The 19,676-nt window shown below is 43.9% G+C and overlaps 1 protein-coding gene and 1 long non-coding RNA gene across 4 annotated transcripts in view; one reads left to right on the top strand and one right to left on the bottom strand.

The window, feature by feature from the left end:
• PLOD2 (procollagen-lysine,2-oxoglutarate 5-dioxygenase 2) overlaps nucleotides 1-19,676 on the top strand; it is a 246,394-nt gene that overhangs the window by 94,554 nt on the left and 132,164 nt on the right. For both annotated transcript variants that reach the window (XM_063915969.1, XM_063915968.1), the window contains exons 6-8: nucleotides 554-617; nucleotides 3,346-3,443; nucleotides 9,816-9,917. In XM_063915969.1, coding sequence (XP_063772039.1) covers nucleotides 554-617; nucleotides 3,346-3,443; nucleotides 9,816-9,917 — 264 coding nt within the window. The remainder of the gene's footprint in view (nucleotides 1-553; nucleotides 618-3,345; nucleotides 3,444-9,815; nucleotides 9,918-19,676) is intronic.
• Nucleotides 1-19,676, bottom strand: part of LOC134909270 (uncharacterized) — an 89,117-nt gene that overhangs the window by 54,415 nt on the left and 15,026 nt on the right. The window contains exons 2-3 of one of the 2 annotated variants that reach the window (XR_010175877.1): nucleotides 7,111-7,297; nucleotides 6,190-6,244 (exon numbers count right to left, since the gene is read on the bottom strand). This is a non-coding gene — a long non-coding RNA (uncharacterized LOC134909270). Of the gene's footprint in view, nucleotides 1-6,189; nucleotides 6,245-7,110; nucleotides 7,298-19,676 lie in introns of those variants that run through there. The other variant, XR_010175876.1, reaches the window with a different exon arrangement.

Below are 19,676 nucleotides of genomic sequence, written 5' to 3'. Positions count from 1 at the left end.
TGCAAAAGAAATGAGCTGTCTGCTTTTGTGCTGCTGCCAAATCCTGACTCTATGTTATGCCCTGAAACCTACCATATGCTGGTCTTTACTTGCCTCATTTCACTTTCACATATGAACATTATGACATTATGCCCACATTGGCTTTTATTTTCCATTTTCTTTTGTATAATTTCATAGCATTTGGAAGTGGGGATAATTCATAAATTATAAACTTTCCACTTTTCTGTCCAGGGAACGGTGTATCTAAAAACCTTGGCTATATGATCCTGAGCTTGAGTAACACAGGGAATGGAGCACTGGCTCTCAAATGGTTTCATTACAAAAGCCCAGCATCCTCTGCCTGCAACTTGATATGTAGTTAAGACAAACATGCCAAGCCACTGGTTCCCCATTTTGTTTTGCGACCTTCCGTCGCTGGCAGCACCAAGATAACAGTCATTTAAGAAAACAGCAATGGATGGATTTCAGCACAATGGAAAATGTGAGACAGCAATTACTGTACTTGTTTAAAGAGAATGTTTTTTTAATCCCCTCTCTCTTCTGCTTTCTACAGAAACGTATAAACATCACATTGGATCACAAATGTAGAATTTTCCAAAATCTGAATGGAGCTATAGGTAAGACTGTTTTCCTTCCGGTACAGTCAAATGTTAATTGCTTGGTTACTGTGCAAAAATATCTTTACTACACACTAAACTGGTTCTGTAATGAGCTAGTTAATGTTATACATTTGTATAATGGTGTGTAAATACAGCATATTCTGTTGGCTATACTGGGAGACTGGCCCAAACTGGCTTACATCAATGACATTGGGGGTAATTCTGAGTTGATCGCAGCAGCAAGTTTGTTAGCAATTGGGCAAAACCATGGCCCTCATTCCGAGTCTTTCGCTCGGTAATTTTCTTCGCATCGCAGCGATTTTCCGCTAATTGCGCATGCGCAATGTTCGCACTGCGACTGCGCCAAGTAAATTTGCTAAGAAGTTTGGTATTTTACTCACGGCATTACGAGGGTTTTTCTTCGTTCTGGTGATCGTAATGTGATTGACAGGGAGTGGGTGTTTCTGGGCGGAAACTGGCCGTTTTATGGGAGTGTGTGAAAAAACGCTGCCGTTTCTGGGAAAAACGCGGGAGTGGCTGAAGAAACAGAGGAGTGTCTGGGCGAACGCTGGGTGTGTTTGTGACGTCAAACCAGGAACGAAACCGACTGAACTGATCGCAGTGGCAGAGTAAGTGTCGAGCTACTCAAACTGCAAAGAAATTTCTATTCGTAATTTTGAGAATCTTTCGTTCGCAATTTTGCCAAGCTAAGATTCACTCCCAGTAGGCGGCGGCTTAGCGTGTGCAATGCTGCTAAAAGCAGCTTGCGAGCAAACAACTCGGAATGAGGGCCCATGTGCACTGCAGGTGTGGCAGATATAACATTTGCAGAGAGTTAGATGTGGGTGGGTTTTTTGTTTCTGTGCAGGGTAAATACTGGCTGCTTTATTTTTACACTGCAATCTAGATTCCAGTTTGAACACACCCCACCCAAATCTAACTCTCTCTGCACATGTTATATCTGCCCCTCCTGCAGTGCACATGGTTTTGCCCAACTGCTAACAAAATTGTTGCTGCGATCAACTCAGAATTAGGCCCATTATCCAGGACAATGAAATTTAAGGCTTTGGTGGGCATCTTGCCTGTCCGTTAGAGTGACCCAAATGTTTGTGAAGTGTATCTTGGCCAGACTTTTAGAAAATCATCGGAATATATATATATATATATATATATATATATATATATATATATATATAATGTGACCCTATGCCATATCACATCAGCCCTTCCACACATCAGCCCTGTACTCTCTACTGTGCCCAACGCTGCAAGACTTTCCTCTCTTCTAGTCTGCCCTGTCTCTGTCACTGCAGTGAGAGCCGTTGGCGGGAAGGGGGGTGCTGGGGGTGGGATTCGGTTGGTCGCCTCTGCTCCCGCTGCACATCCCTCTCAATGCATGCTTTAACAGATTATTATATAGTTATCTGTTTTTTTTTTTACCTTGTGAATGTCTTTCTAGACAGCATTTTCTGTATAATAGGAAAGAAAGAGGTACGTATAATTACTCTGAGGCAGAGGTCAAATTATGTGTTAAAAAATTCCTTCAGCCACAAAAGTGAATTGTGTATAAAAACTGTAGCTTAACACAGGGGTGGCCAACCAGTCCTAGGCAAAGAGCTAGAAAAGATCTGTAGACAAGGGGAAGAGCCACTATCATGCGCGTGCCAAAGGAGCGTGCATAAAAATAGGGGCGTGGCCTAGTTGTCACAAATCCTCACCCCATTTTTGTGCGCGCACCTTTCGGTATGACGTTTGTAGGAGTATGATCTTGTGTCATAAACCTGTTTTTAGTCATGTTGTACAGTGCCACATACATATAATGCCCCAGTACAGTGCCACATACATATAAAAACGCCAAACGGGTGCCCCCACAGTGCCAGATACACATATGCCAGGTACACATGTGCCCCCACAGTGCCAGGTACACATGTGCCCCCACAGGGCCAGGTACATATATGCCCACAGTGCCATATACATATGTCCCCGCAGTGCCAGCCAGATATACCTCCAGTGCCAGATCCCCCAGTGCGCTCCCCCCCCCCCCCCACCCAGAGCTGCTCACCACGCTGCTGCTTGCTGTTGCGTATGAGGGGAGGAGAGCGCAGCATGCGCCTCTCCTGTCCCTCAGTCTCACTCTCCAGCAGTAGTGACTATCTTCAATTTGGCGCCGGGCCGTGAGCCAATCAGAGCTCATTGTCCGGCAGCCAATCAGGACCCTTAGCTGCCGGTCCGTGAGCACTGATGGCTCACGGTTCGGCGCTGAATTGAAGATAATCACCGCTGCTGGAGACCTTATAGAAGTCTGTGTGTGCTGGGCTGTGTGTCGGGCAGCGGTGGCCGGGAGCGGATCGAGCCGCATGCGGAGGATAAAAGAGCCCTGAGTTGGCCACTGCTGGCTTAACATGACCTGTCTTACCTACAGTGTAATGTTCTGGGTATTTTATTTATTTTTGTTTGCCGGGGATGTAATAAATGGTCAATTAGGAAACCATGTGTAGCAGATTGTTTCCATGAAATGTAAAAAAAAATTAAAACCTAGTTTTGCTTTTTTTTTTAAAAATAGCCATGTGTAAAACCAATCTGCCTCTAAAAATTGCTGCTTTATTTCCTATGGCAAAAATCACCAAACCTCTGTGATTTTGTTAAATTGCTGTTTATTACATTTCCTTCTTAGTTTTTTGTTTCATGTAATTACTGACATTTTTATGTAGATTTAAAATAATCCCTTATTTTTGTGCATTTGCAGATGAAGTTGTGTTACACTTTGAAAATGGAAAAGCCAGAGCAAAGAATAGCCAATATGACACTTTGCCAATCCTAGTACATGGAAACGGTCCAACCAAGGTACTAAAATATATACTTATACAGGATATAAAGAACACTTGGTTTGTGCATATTACAGTACTTTTTATTTTAAAGCAAATAATATTTGGATTTATTTTATGCTAGCTAACAAAACGTCTTTGGTAGGTAAGAAAGGTAGTATGTAACATGCAAGGGAGGTTTACAAAGACTGGAATAATCTTCTACCGACAACATAGCAGGTATAGATTATAAAACATATGTGCTGTGGAGATTTGATCATAAATGACCCTTGTTCAGTAATTCATGAATCTAACATGGCAGGTTTTTTTTTTTGTCTAAAATCCATTTAATGTTTAGATTTGTTTTACACTGTGCAACTCTATAGTACAAGAGATGATTTGAAAACCCTGGGAAATAGAAATTTATGTAACAAAACATATAATTCAGCCTAAAAATGGGTCATTTAATGAATATTCTGCTTTTGGAAACATTTTGTGTTGCTCATTATCGCAGCGATAAAAGATTCTGTTGCTGCAATTTGACAAGTTCCCCAGGACAGCTGATTGATGCTCATCTCCCCGGTGTTACTGCCTGGCAGCAGAAAGAGGACTTCCCCAGCCAGCCTTGAGGCTTTCTACACATGCTTGCCCAGGCAATGAGCATGCATAGTGTAATACTTCTTTCATACTGAAATCCTGGGTCCAGTCCAGGATATTGAACATAGTTTCAAGCTATGTCAGTCACTCACAACCCTTTCATACTTCAACCTTGGAGCCGGGTTATTCCTGGGTTGCGCCTATTCACACTGCACCCGTATCAGGCCAGGAGGATGCACGGCCTGCACCCCAGGACTTTGTTCAGCACCCCACTCACTTGCCAGCACCAGCATTACTCCGCATACCACCGCCTGCCAGTGCAGCAGCATCTCCCCACATACCACTGCAGTGTAGGGAGGCAGGCGGCAGTGTGGTCCAGGGTGAAATACCATTTCAGTGTGTGTGTGTGTGTGTGGGGGGGGGGGGCAGTAGCTATTGCAGGAAAGCTTAGGTGTACCACTGCTGTACTTGTTAATTGTTTCCCCATGCTTTTCATGGGAGACCTACAGTATCAGAGTTCCCCAGCGACGGTTACTGCTGACGATACGCTGCAAATGCCCCTAAAAATCCTACTGCGACCGTGATTTCATGTTACTGTTATTTAATTTTGCTTATCACTTAAGAACAATAATTCTAATCTAGGGTTGCTGTATTTAAAAAAATAAAATAAAAATCTGGGACTGGGGGTCGTGACCAAATCCAGGGACATAGCCAAATCTGGTCGCATTGCAATGCCCTCTCCACAATTTAGTATTCTTTTTAAATACTGTGCAGCTCCGGAGGGGGGTGGGGTGGGGGCCGGGGGGGGGGGGGGGAGGTGCCAACCTGGGATCAAAGTGCAGTGGGTGTAGCCTGGCCGCATTATGATGCTCTAAGTGTCCTCAGCTCCCACGGAAGGTAACAGCTCAGCTGGGAACCAGTTACATACAGCTTGGCGCAGCTGCAGCTCTTGGCTCTCTGTAGCCGCCACTTTGAGTTACATTAACTGGTAGCCTGTCCGCACTCCGTCTTTCCTGTCCCCCTAGCACCTGCCTCCTCCCCGCGTCCTTCTGGTAGCCGCCACTATATTAGTATAGCGGCAGGCCACTGTTTTAACATAGCAATAGGTTGCTACCCAGTCCCAGCTCTTCAGTTAAATAAAGAGTGGGAGTAATAAGGTGGAGATAGATAAAGGGGTTTATTTACTAAGCCTTGGAGAGAGATAAAGTACCAACCAGCCAGCTCCTAACTATCATTTTTCAAACACAGCCTTTAACATGACAGGAGCTGATTGGCTGGTACTTTATCTCTAACCACTTTATCTCTCTCCAAGGCTTAGTAAATAGACCCCTATGTTTAAAAAAAAAAAAAAAAGGCAGTTAGGAGCTGACTGATTTGTTGTTTACCTTTCTCCAAGTTATCAATCTCTAAAGCTTAAAACATCTGCACTAGGTAGAGGCAGTGGGTGACAAGCAGAGAGTGACAGAGAGGCAGTGGTTGGCACTTAGAGGCATTGGGTGATAGGAATCGGCAGTGGCTGACAGGGAGATGCAGAGTTGACAGGGAGAAGCAGTGGGTAACAGGGAGGCAGTGGATGACAGCTGTGAGGTGGCTGAAGGCAGACATACGTTAACTTACTGCTGGGTCCATAGCAGAGCAATGTGGCTGATTTGGCTGGCTCAGTCTTGAGAAGTGCACAGACACAGGAACTGCAAGCAGGGACAGGGCAACTCCTATACACCCTGCCAAGAATGTGCCATCATCCAGGAAGCACCGCCTCACCCTCAGCACCCAATCATTCCCAGCCACTCGGGATGCAGAGAGAAAGAGTTAGGGAGAGATGAGGGGAGGCCTCCCTGCCCTTTCCCCATGTTCTCTTCGTCCAGATGGACTGTGTCCTATTTGTCACAGTCCATGGAGTGGTGTTGCAGCAGCATACTAATGAGTCGGTTTGATTATATAGTCGCTGGCCATGGGCCCCTTAATACTGGCAGGCCAAAGCACCTGTGCAGTGCCCCTAGTTCCACCCACCTCTCCCCCTCCTGTTCCAGTAACCGGGACATTTTTGTGTCCCGAAGGCAGTAATTGGGATGCTGGGACAGGAGGCCAAACGCTGGGACAGTCCCAGGAATAGCGGGATTTATAGCATCCCTATGCTAAGCACATTTCACTTCAGAGAGAACATGAGCTCTCTACAGTTTCCTGTGCAATGAACCATAGTCTTGGTCTGGTCACTTACTGTACTGTTGACCTTCTCCACAAGATCTGTAGGAGTATAAATATTAATTGTGGGGGAAATTGAGAGGTTGCTAGAGGAATAAAGAAAACATTAGTGGGTAAAACAGTCGAGTTAAGCTGGTAGCTAACTGAAATGTGTGTTATAGGAGAAGGTTAAAATAAACATTTTACTATAAATCTGTTCCTTCCTGTTTCAGCTACAATACCAAACAATGAAATAAGCCGCTTTAGAGGTTAATGGACCTTTTAATCTACCCATTAAACCCTCACATACCCTCTGTTTCATTGTGGCGAAGATGTTAATAAAATTAATGCTTTTCCTAATCCACATGGCATGTACACAAAGTCTCTGCACAATTTTATGGTACATTTTAATATTTCCGTCAAACGCAGCCAGGAGAGAAGTCCTGGACAACTAATGTGTTTGCTGTATGCCAAACATAGGGACCAGATGTAGTGCTCGAGAAAGATGTGTTCTTGAAGGGGGATGGCATGAAAAGGTCTGAAAATAATTGGATCTTGAGAGGGAAATAGTATTAGTTGCCAAAATGTATTTTTCAAATATTGTAGAGTAGGTGTCATTGTGGAATACATCACTTTCCCATATCTTTTTTTTATTGTTTTATAGACTCTGTTAGTGCTTTGAAACTTGCCCAGGAAACAGAAATATTGGCATATTACATTGTGTTTGCGATCCAAAAAAACAGATTTATGCTGTTTGTATTTCTTTTTTTTGTCTTGTTCAGTAATGCGACTGTCTGAAATTAAATCCCTGAAAGAACAGTTTGAACCATCGTGTACCTTGTCCTTGTTAAAATGAAAGACAAGACCTAGCTAGATGTATTTTTCATTTGGAAACTGTCATAAATACCTTATTTTTCTTAGTGACTCACCAGTTATTTTAACTTTCGCCTTCCGCTGAGGTTACATGCACGAAGGGAGTCTGTGACTTCACCTAAGTAATTCACTGTTCGCCTCTGTGCAGTTCAGGCCTCGCCGGTATTTGCCAGGTTAAGCGTCTGTTCGTATGGTTTTTTTATTCCACCATGAGTCAGTTTAGTCAAGTAACACTGAAAGACTCTGTATGAAAGAGGAAAAAGTGTCTTAGAAGAGACGGGCCAGACTGTGATAGACTGATGTAATCCGGAAAGCATTTGCTGTTTTTCTTCCTAACATTACTTTGTGGTTTCGGTCTCATCAGACTTAAGTCATTTCTTTTATAGTCCCTGGATATAAGCTAATATGGTATTCTTGTCATGGTCTGGGTAAATGTGATGCTTTGAAAAGGTTCCGCTAATGGACTACCTGTACTGTTCCTGGCTGTATCACCTTTGTTTTAGCAAAGCTACAAAAGATTCCTTCATGTAAAAATATCTGAATAAAGTAAAATTATGTAAAATGCATAAAATAAGGCCTGGTGAACCAGAGGAGAACAGTTTAAGGCTAGAAGATACAACAGGAAATGTTTGTCCTCCACTGATAGAACATCAGTGGACCCTATTGTAAACTTATTAAAATGCACCTTTATCTTTCATTGGTGCAAAAATACAAAGAAAAGCATGCTAAATACTATTGAAACTCTGAATTAAAATTCTTCTAGTGTTCACTGAAGCAAATGCTACGCTAATAGCCAGTAAAAATGATGTCCATACTGTGGTTAGTGGTGCACAACACAATGAAGATTACATAATTTCAAATGCCTATGCAAGCTTTCCCTAATATGGCTCCAGCCCTTGTCTGCCTTTCTAGTTTAGAAATACTGTATTCTGGAAGGGCTGGGGCACCCTGACTTTAGAGGTAACGGCAGGCAGTGAGTACAATGGTGGCTGTATCCAAAAATGCCCCACTCTTTAAGCAGGGTATAGGAACTGTATATATCAACAACACACTATCATATACATAATGTTTGCAGGGTGTACAGAGCACATAGGCCCCTGAGCCAAGGGAATCACACATTGCAAACCCTGCACACATTGAGCCTACTTACCTTGCAGTGGTCGCTTAAGAAATCTCCAGGAAAATAGTATCTGTGCCATTTTTCCCAAGTATATACATATGTGCAGTAGAGAACTCACTGGGAAAATGGCACCCACACGGCCCATACTGGGGAGGATAGGTGGGTCCTGTTTTTGCCTGCGAGAATGAGAGGATACCAGAGCGGAAGCAGTTGGCCATGCACATCCCCTACATAGTACATTCTGCTAGAGGCTGTACAGTTGGCAGCACCATTCGTACATCATGGATGCTCTAGCTGGCTTTGGCAGATTTAGACACTAGGGCCTGTGGCTCTCAACTCTAATTGTGACACTGCAAGCCGAAATCTAAGAGCTGGAAACACTGTACTGCTGCTAAGAGCTCCAAAGTTAAAATAGAGTGCAGGAGAGATTAAGGAAGGTTGAAGATTAAGGTGGTGCACAACTTTTATACTTTTTATTTTAAAAACTGAAAATTGCTTTCTTAGGCTTGCCATGGTCCATGTGGCATTTAATATGGTGGCATCTGTATCCCAGACGAGTCGTGCATGCTGTGAAAATGGGTTTTACCAGACTTTATGAAAAATCATAAACACTTTAAAGTGGTCTGTGTGCAAATCACCACATCATTCTGGAGGGCCACAGAAGTGTGTCTTTACTAGCTGCATAACAAGCGGATGGCAATGATGCAACTTCCACCATCCACATACAGCATGCTTTTACAAACACTCCAGCTTATTCAGCTGCATGTACATGATGTGCGCCCCTTGCTTTGCACAGTGGAGTTTACAGATATATGTGGCTTTAGTCTCCCTTGTAATCCCGAGTGAATGAGCCTTAATTATCACCACATTAAGGTAGGAAATCTTGGACAGCGGTTAAGTGATTGCTTCCAGATGAGACACGCACATAGACTGTGTAGGATGTGTGCTTTCCTAATTATCAGTTGCCTGATGCCCACAAATTAGATCCTACCCCAACTAGATGCAGAGCAGAGACAGCAATGTTTTTTTCTCTAATACATTTTTTAAATGACACATCTGGTCATATGAAGTTTTTTTTGAAGTGGGATAGAACTTTTTTTTTTTTTTTTTTGCTTTGTTCCTATTTACTGACAGCGTCTAGTCAATTAAAGACCTTAAAATCCTTCAGTGACTTGACCATCGCTGTAATATGTTTACATTACATCATAGAACAGGTGGCCTGCCAGGCCCTATACACTATTTTCACAGTAGTATAGAATATATTTTAACAAGTAGCTTTTTACGGACGTCCCTCCTTCTGTGTGTAAATCAAAATTTACAAGCTGACTCAGATGGAGGTCGTTTCCTTGTGGCAGCTCCAGAAGACCACCTGCTTTACAATGTTCATCGCCTCCATAAAGTAGCTTGTAAATCTCTGTATAGTTCATATGACACAGTTCCTACCTGCTGTTCTCAGACTACAATACAGTATAGTGCATCTGGTCTTTATGGCCTACTGTTTCTCTGGCTAGTTCATTTATATTTATGAAGTTTGGTATCCTGAGAATCATTGTCATGTAGCTTGAATAGAGTTCTTGCTTGTATAATGTATCATCCTTTTAAAGCAGGTGTTTTTAATCTGGCGTTCATTTTTATTTTTAGCTGCAACTAAACTATTTTGGAAATTATATACCTAATATCTGGACCCCTGAAACTGGATGTGGAACTTGCGACTTAGACACTATAGATTTGTCCACAACTAATGTAAGTACGTTATATTATATGTATGATACATGTATATGAAATCCAGTATTAGTTGCACAGATTGACATACTGTAGAATATGTTTATGCTAAAATTTAAATTTCTATTATTGTAAATACCAAGAGATTGCATTGTTGCTGTATGCTCTTATAACACATTGACATGCTCCAACTAATATACAGTACTGTATTCTCTTAATGGGGCCAGATGAAATGAAGTCCAAGTTGGCCAGTGGTGCGGGTTCCTGGTCGAACTTGGACGTTTTTTTTCAAGCTGCAGTCATGTATTAGTTAAAACCATACCTTGTAAATGATTTTTTTTTTTTAAATGGCAAAGTCAGAAGGAACCCGCACCTCCGTCCAACTCGGACTTTATTACATCTGGCCGATAATCTAACTTTTCTTTGGTGTCCCAGAGAATGACCGTTCCAACTAACTAATGGTCACATCATCATGCTGTTAGATGCTCTAAAAACATGTTTCAATATCTATGTCTGTGCAGTTTTATTGGTTAGAAAGTAAGAATTGCTCAGCAAACATATTTCTGAGCTTGTGAATAGCTACAGGTAGTACATGTAGCTGATAACCAGCCACACACACACACACACACACACACACACACACACACACACACTTTATCCACCAGTAGCAGGCAATTGTTATTCTGTTAACTTTTTTATCATTTGTTCTCCACACCGCTTCAGCAACAGAATGGTGCGGCAAATGATAGAGTGTGCATGCCACAGGCGTGACGTGAGTCATAGGAGCATTTATTGCGGAACAGCCCATCTCTATGCGTGCATTTTGGCATGTCAAAGAAGTGCCAGATGGCCAGTCCAGCCCTGCACCTCTTAGATTGTAAGCTCACTTGGGCAGGGTCATCTGCTGTTCCACTGTAATTAGTTTGTGTCAAGGGCTAGGCCACCTCAGCGTACTGGACTGCATAATGTATCAGTGCTTTAAAATCAAATATATTAAATTCAGTTTTCCTTAGAAGCAAAACTCCAGAGTGAAAGTATATAACACTGTCGGTAACTTGCATAATAACTATGACCAGTATATTGGTTAGCTATGCTGTATCATATAATATCACTGTAGGGAAGGCCTGTGTGCCAAGAAAGAGGTGTGGCCACTCAGTAGTACCCCAACTCAAATTACGCAGCACAGTAATGTACATTATTCACGTTATGCTAAACTGTAGTACCCCTTATACACATTATGATAGAGATAGAGGCGCGTGCGCTCCTGGGAAAGTGGGTGTGCCTCATAATTTTATATTATGATGTCAAACTATAAATATATAGTCACACAGCCCCTACACATGCGCGCACACACAATTACAGCCTTACACACAATACCCAAAGTAGTGCTCCTTACACATAATGTCCTCAGTATAGTGCCAGTTACACATAATGACCCCAGTAGTGCAGTGCCAGATTTGTGCCAGACACGTATGCCCCCACAGTGCCAGACACGTATGCCCCCACAGTGCCAGACACACACACGTATGCCCCCACAGTGCCAGACACACACACACACGTATGCCCCCACAGTGCCAGACACACACACACACACACACACGTATGCCCCCACAGTGCCAGACACACACACACGTATGCCCCCACAGTGCCAGACACACACACACACACACACGTATGCCCCCACAGTGCCAGACACACACACACACACACACGTATGCCCCCACAGTGCCAGACACACACACACACGTATGCCCCCACAGTGCCAGACACACACACACACGTATGCCCCCACAGTGCCAGACACACACACACGTATGCCCCCACAGTGCCAGACACACACACACACGTATGCCCCCACAGTGCCAGACACACACACACACACGTATGCCCCCACAGTGCCAGACACACACACACACACGTATGCCCCCAGTGCCAGACACACACACGTATGCCCCCACAGTGCCAGACACACACACGTATGCCCCCACAGTGCCAGACACACACACGTATGCCCCCACAGTGCCAGACACACACACACACGTATGCCCCCACAGTGCCAGACACACACACACACACACGTATGCCCCCACAGTGCCAGACACACACACGTATGCCCCCACAGTGCCAGACACACACACGTATGCCCCCACAGTGCCAGACACACACGCCCCCACAGTGCCAGACACACACACACACACACACACACACACACACACACACACACGTATGCCCCCACAGTGCCAGACACACACACGTATGCCCCCACAGTGGCAGACACACACGTATGCCCCCACAGTGCCAGACACACACACACACACACACGTATGCCCCCACAGTGCCAGAAACACACACACGTATGCCCCCACAATGCCAGACACACACACACGTATGCCCCCACAGTGCCAGACACACACACGTATGCCCCCACAGTGCCAGACACACACACGTATGCCCCCACAGTGCCAGACACACACACGTATGCCCCCACAGTGCCAGACACACACACGTATGCCCCCACAGTGACAAATACTCATATACACACACAGTGCCAAACACACATATTCCCCCACAGCGCCAGATGCACATATACCCCCATATTGATTTTCCTATTAGAGGCAGCACTTTTCGGTAGAGTCACTTTTAGAGGAAGCAGCTATCACCCCCATGTAGTTCCTCAACAGCAGGGATGCCCAGTAACGATCACAGCAGCTGCCACTGTAATTGGCGCGGGGTCCAGCACTGCACCACACTACAGTCAAGAAACTCTACATTAATTACACCTCCCAGCAGCCCTTAAAACATAACCTTTATTAATATTACACAATTAAAAGAGAAAATCCCCAAAACACATGAGCCCTAAAATGGCGAAATATGATAAGAAAAGTAGGAAATTTATAGTGTTAAAATAAGTGACAGGGGCTATCTGGTATGCCCAAATAGGAGGTTAAGGGTAAAGCTGTTATTAACAGTACTAATAGGATCACTCAGTTCTTATGTAAGATTCATTTATTATACTGTCCTGTATATATTTAATAAGTGATTGTCAGACATCAGCCTCTAAAAATATCTGTACTCCGATTGAGTTAATATGAAATCTTAATGGTACGGGGTTATAGTCTTTATTCCCTGTAGAAGTTCACAAAATAATATTAATTGCAAGATTGAGAAACAACTGACTACATGGGTGTATGTACAAATGTCAATAAGTTATTATTACTGATAAAGCATATCTTGCTGAGTTTGATAGGATAGTTTAGTCTGAGGGGACTGTACCACAATGATTACTGATAAAGCATATCTTGCTGAGTTTGATAGGATAGTCTAGTCTGAGGGGACTGTACCACAATGATTACTGATAAAGCATATCTTGCTGAGTTTGATAGGATAGTCTAGTCTGAGGGGACTGTACCACAATTAGCACATTTGACCTGACTCGTGGGAAGTAACCAGTTATAGCCCAGCATTTCATGGTGAAGGTGCCTGGAGCACATGACAGTTCAAGGGTGTTTTGAGGCATGGATAGTTGTGGGGCAACCTAATGATCCAGAAGTGTTATATACCGCATAAGGAGCATAAGCAAACCAACTGTGACACAGATACATCTTCCTTGGTCTGCTTTAAAAGTTTTAAAGGTTGGTGGGTATGCTAAAGTCAACTGTGCTGTTGACATCAGAGTGTGTTCATTCTAAAGTATTACATAACCTGAGTGTTGTCACTGGAATAAACACCATGAACTCAGTTTCCGGATTAGGAGTCTTGTGTTGCAGCAGAAAATAAAATTAGATTTTCCAATTTATACAAATCCGCCCTTAATAAAACCAACAGTCTTTCAGCTAGGACATAAAAAAGGGTTGTAAATTTCTGATTAGTAATACGTGGAACGTCAGAAGGGGAAATTTGTGGTAACAATTTTTCATTAAAATTATTATGTCTAGAACAATGATGGTTTATAGATTATAAATGTGGAAAAGTATGATCCGTGGGAAATGGAACTTCACAGATGTTCTCCTTTAATATCCAATAATCATTTTTTTGGGATTATAATATACAAGTGAAGTTGCATGTTGTACTTTTTAATGTTGTTTATCATTCTCATTGAGTTCATGGTTTCCTGTCACAAGTTACTAGAGTGGAGACCTAACAGATCTGTATTATTGTTGTGCGTCGTTAATTGCAGACTTTGTAAAATAACATAAAATCCATATAAACTGATATTATAGCAAAACATGAGCAATTCTAACATGTAATAGAATAGAAATCCCTTCTGGCACACACATGAATGTTTTTGGAGCATGAAGGCTCCAGGACTTTTTGTTTAGAGACTGTTTATATGTGTGAGAGATGGTTTACTTTATGTGTGTTCACAAACGCATTTTTGTAAACAAAGGGAAAAAACTTGCTACCTTATGTGCGATTATCTTTGGATGACTGACAAACAGTGGCCAGTAAGTAAGACCACAGCCTTGGAACAAATGCAACTGGACACAAATAAAATCTTACATTGTGTAAACTCGCATCAGGGAGATTATAAAGTAGAACCAAACTCCAAATATTGATCAGTTCTCTTCTTCACTGTTACAAAAGGTCTTTTTTACTCTGAAAATCAGTAAATCCTTACTGAATCCCGACAATAATTAGTTATGTCACCCAACAGTCTAAGTCACTGACTTGGACATCTAATAAGCAGATGCCACACTTTACTGCCACCATGATATTTGGAAAGTATGAGCCTGGGTCACATGCTATTCCAATTGCAGCGGCATCTTCAATTGTTAGCATACTGTGCATGCGACGCAGCCAACATAAATTACAGCAGCATATTAGTTTTTTCTCATCTATGGATGGATGGCATTGTTGGGTACCAATGGAGGATTCGCGCATATTGTGACACATTCTGAGATGTGTATGCAAAGTGCGTGCCATTATTTAATTTGCATCTTCTGTACATAGCAAGGGGTATGTCAGTGTTAATGCCATTATTAGTGATGACAGTTGCTCTTGTGGCCAGAGGGCCAGTGGTGGTGCAGTGGCATAGGTGCCTATACAGATAGTCACATAGGTCTTATAGCCGCTGTAAGCATCCATAACTGTCACTGATTTATGGGCCTGATTCCGATTTGTACGCAATGTCGGTATTTCCGCAGCGCCAGTCACAGCCACACTGCACACATGCCAATATACTTTTGCTTTCCCATTTGGACTGAGGATTTGCAGAGTGATTGATATGAAGGGACCATCTGGGGGAGGTAACTGGGTGTGGGCAGGAAAAACGCAGGTATGTCACAACCATTTTTGAGGTGAGTCTCAGTGTGCGATTGGGATCCCATAAGCAGAAAACATGGTGCCAGCTCCTGAAGCCAGTCTGAGACTGTAGTCTTACTCAGAGAGAAAAGCTGCCGAGTGGTAGTGCTGGACCTAGGTATTGGAGAAGGGTGGCACTCGATATACCGGCTGTCCACGACACCCCTGGAGGGAGAACAAACAGCGTGGTGCGCCACCGTGCCTGTAGCGTGGCAAGCACAGCGAGCCCGCAAGGGGCTTTATTGCACTCGCCCAGCATATCGGCGCTGGTATCCCGAGCGCCGGCCAAATGTAATGCACCCATTGGAGAATGCTAGTGTAATACATGACCTTATTCTGAGTCACAAGCTGGTGAGACTGCTTTACATCTTTTTGCTGTTGTTGAGTCAGTGACTATATGGTAATTCTAGAACTAGAGCTTCCCATGGTGTACAAGCACGAGTCTGAATGTGCAAGGACTAAGAGGCCCACTTTGAGCATCTTCAGATGCCATAATACTGCTTGGTACATCTTTAGATGCCACCATCAGTTGCACCATAGAAACACGCACCAGCCCTTTGGCGGGAGCAGATTTTTACTCTAAATATGGCCTCCAATTTGAGTGATTAAGCATTTTTGTACGCAAACACTTCAGCGACATGCATGTGACGCACCCATCAGGTCCATAAAACGGACGATCTCTCTGCATCCGAATGCCCAGCTCATTTCCAATACATTTTTTATTGTGTGCGTGTCAATCGCAACTGGACCTCTGTGCATTATACAGCGTAACGCAAAAGAAAAAGCTAAATCAAGAGGCAAAATGTTTGGTAAATATCCCAAACAGCAAGAGAATTGCAACAGGGGTTCAGGTGGAAGGGGCGGTAATGCCCCTGTAATTAACAGATAAGTAAAACATTTTCCAGCAAAATGTCACTGCAGCAAAATATTCTTAAATCTTTTTTGCATAAAAGGTATAGTAACTGGTAAGCTGTTTTTTTTGTTTTTTTTAAGCAGATCTATTTACAAATAGTTTGAGAAATATACCTCTAGGGACTGTTTATGAACTTGCTATAGAAAAATCAGAATTTTTGTTTGTCTGTTTGTTCCGGCACTCAAAAACTACTGGATGAATCTGGATCACATTTTCATTTTTGTATAGCTTAGTAACCTAGAAATAAACGGGTATGGATGATCTCGATGTGACATCAGGGAGAGGAGAAATAAGGTAAACACCAGACTCTTGACTTCGCCCAAGTTACGCAATGGAACCCGACTTAGGGGGTAATTCAGACCTGATCGCTAGGCTGCGTTTTCTCAGCCTGCGATCAGGTCTGAACTGCGTATGCACCGCAATGCGAAGGCGCAACGGACCGCAGCAACGTTGATCGATGCATAGCAACGGGATGGTGCGGAAAAAGCGATCGCACGGGCGACCGCATGGTGACTGACAGGAAGAGGGCGTTTCTAGGTGGCAACTGACCATATTCAGGGAGTGTCTGGAAAAACGCAGGCGTGTCCAAGCGTTGGAAGGGAGGGTGCCTGATGTCAGTTCCGGTCCCAGGCAAGCTGAAGTGATCGCATCAGCTAAGTAAGTCCTGGGCTGCGCAGAGACTGCACAAAATCAGTTTGTGCGGCTCTGCTACACATTTGTTTGCACACTTGCACAACTAAAATACACTCCCCCAGTGGGCGGTGACTTTCTGATCACAGGGCTGCAAAAATTGCTGCCCAGCGATCTGGTCTGAATTAGGCCCTAAGAGTGACTGCTCTGCAGAGATTCTAACGGGATGTGGCGCAGGTGTTACTGTGTTTATACCACGTATACCCCTTGTCCCCAACAAGGATGGGGCTAAGATACAGGTTGCCAGAATCCCGACACCAGTCAGAATGCAGACATCAAAATCCCAACAGGGTCTGGAGACTGACGTCGGAGCCCGACCGTAAGTATAGCGGGCAGGTTGGGGTTAGAGGTGGGTAGGGAGGGGGGAGTTTAGTTGCCACATAGAGTGGTTAGGGTTTCGGGGGTGTGTGTGTGTGGGGGTGGGGGTGTTAGGCTGCTTTTAAGCACCTCTGGGGGGGGGGGGGTTAGGTTTAGGCACTAAGGGGGGAGGGTTAAGGTGGCCAAACATCAAACAACTCGCAAACGATGATATATTGTTAGCGTTTTCCCTTGAACTCTTCGACAGCTCCCCGGCAGTCCTGGACTCACGATATTGTGCACAAATGTTCATTTTGACAAACAATCTACTTACAACCTAATGCTAACGCGAATGACAATTCTTGCCTGCAGTAAGTAAAATGTAAAAATACAATATCGGATTGTTATTCTAGGAAACTGCATGATTTTGAACCATTTATCGTTCCAATGTGATGAAATTGTTCAATCGTGCATAAAATCGTTCTAATGTGTAGGGGCTTTTATGGTTAGACTGTGTGGGGGGGGGGGGGGGTTTAGGTACCACCGGGGGGGGGGGGGGGGGGGTGTTAGGGTTAGGCACTAAGGGGGAGGAGAGGTTTAGGCTACAGGAAGAGAGGACTAAAGTTAGGGGGTAGGCAGAGGGGATAGCATACTTACCCCTCCCGTGGGGTTTTAAACATTGGGATACCAGCATTGGTATTGTGACCTTTGGCATCGCGTTTGCTGTTCAAACATACCACACCACCCCCAACAATATTCCTTTTCAGTTCAAGCGCCTGCAATTTCCTGTAAGTGTCTGCTTCGCTATGAACAACAACAAGTCGCAAGGACAAACACTCAGGGTTGCAGGCATAGAGCTCAGGGCCAGCTGCTTCTCCCATGGGCAGCTTTACATGGCTTGCTCATGAGTTAGTAATCCAAAGCATCTTTTTGTGTTTATATTACATACCTCCCAACTTTGCTGCGAGTCGAGGAGGGACACAACCACGCGCCAAATTTAGGGGGCGTGGCGTAATGGAAAAGGGGGTATGGCCTCACAGCAACTGCCACAATCGCAAGCCACGCCCCATTTTTGTCATTGTGGGGACATGGACAGCAATGAGAGAGCTGCTGACCATGTCCCCTGTCCCTCTCTGCCAGGAATAGACGCTGTGTGCATGCGCACAGCATCTATTCACCGCTGCTGTGATCAGCGCAGCGAGTGACAGGGGGAAGATCTCCCAATTGCCCCCCCCCACCCCCACCCGCGGGACACTGCGACCCGCGGGCGGGACAGATTGTGAAAAATGGGACTGTCGCACCTAAATTGGGACAGTTGGGAGGTATTAGATAGCACTACTGTAAAATTAGTTCAGCTGAGCAATAACAGACATCCACGCGAGCAAAGATGTGGGCAAACACTGATATTAAAATAACATTTTAAGACCATAAAATCTAAAAAAAATAACACTTACATTTTTAAATAACATACCTTGAATGATACATGGGGAGACCAATGTACCAGCATTGTAGAGTAAGATGCAAGCAAATACATTTAATAGCTAATCTGTATGATCACACTTTACAGCTGGATGCTTCACTGAGTTGGCAAAGTGTCTCATCCGACATTCCACAGACTCCTGAGAGTTTCGCCTGGTTGTTATTTCTATATCCAATAGAACATCCCCCTCCCTACTGGACTAGTAGCTGTTCTTAATTTAGAGATAGAGAATATATATATATATTCTCTATCTATATCACATATACACACAAAATATTTTAACATGACTGCTCAGAAAAATAACATTTGTTAACAAAAATTAATATACAAACGTTATTTTGTAATGAGTTTTGTCGCTATTTTTATATGGTAAATGAATTGGGTACTAGGGGGGGTCATTCAGAGTTGATCGCTAGCTGCCGTTGTTCGCAGCACAGCAATCAGGTTAAAAATCGGCATTTCTGTGCATGCGTATGGGCCGCAGTGCGCACGCGCGATGTACTTTCACACAAGGCCGAGCAACGCTTTTCAGTCGCTCTGCTGATCGTAGAGTGATTGACAGGAAGTGGGTGGTAACTGGGCGTTTTCTGGGAGTGTGCTAAAAAACGCAGGCGTGTCAGGTAAAAACGCAGGCGTGCCTGGGGAAACGGGGGAGTGGCTGGCCGAACGCAGGGTGTGTTTGTGATGTCAAAGCAGGAACCAAACAGTCCGAAGTGATGTATTCTGGTAACATTTCGTTCACACTTCTGCTAAGATACACTCCCAGAGGGTGGCGGCTTAGCGTTTGCACTGCTGCTAAAAGCAGCTAGCTAGCGATCAACTCGGAATGAGGGCCTAGGATAGATGGAAACGAATAGAACATTGGAAAGGAGAGGAAAGGAATGGAAAGTAGTATTTTTCCACGTTAGAGACCAGTCAGCACTAAAATATGAGCCCAGTGGGAGAAATGAGGGTTTTGGTTAGCAACTATCACATTTCTGAGCAGCTGTTGATCTCAGAAAAAGCAACAAGGGGTTTCATGTAGAATATCATTTATTCCCTTTGTGAAGAGGTTGTTGAGTGATTCCAAACACCCCCCCCCCCCCCTCCCATAAAAGCA

The sequence above is a fragment of the Pseudophryne corroboree genome, chromosome 4, assembly GCF_028390025.1.
Source record: "Pseudophryne corroboree isolate aPseCor3 chromosome 4, aPseCor3.hap2, whole genome shotgun sequence".
Classification (NCBI taxonomy): domain Eukaryota; kingdom Metazoa; phylum Chordata; class Amphibia; order Anura; family Myobatrachidae; genus Pseudophryne; species Pseudophryne corroboree.
Note: the sequence above shows the minus strand (reverse complement) of the source record. Positions and strands in the feature narration are given on the sequence as shown.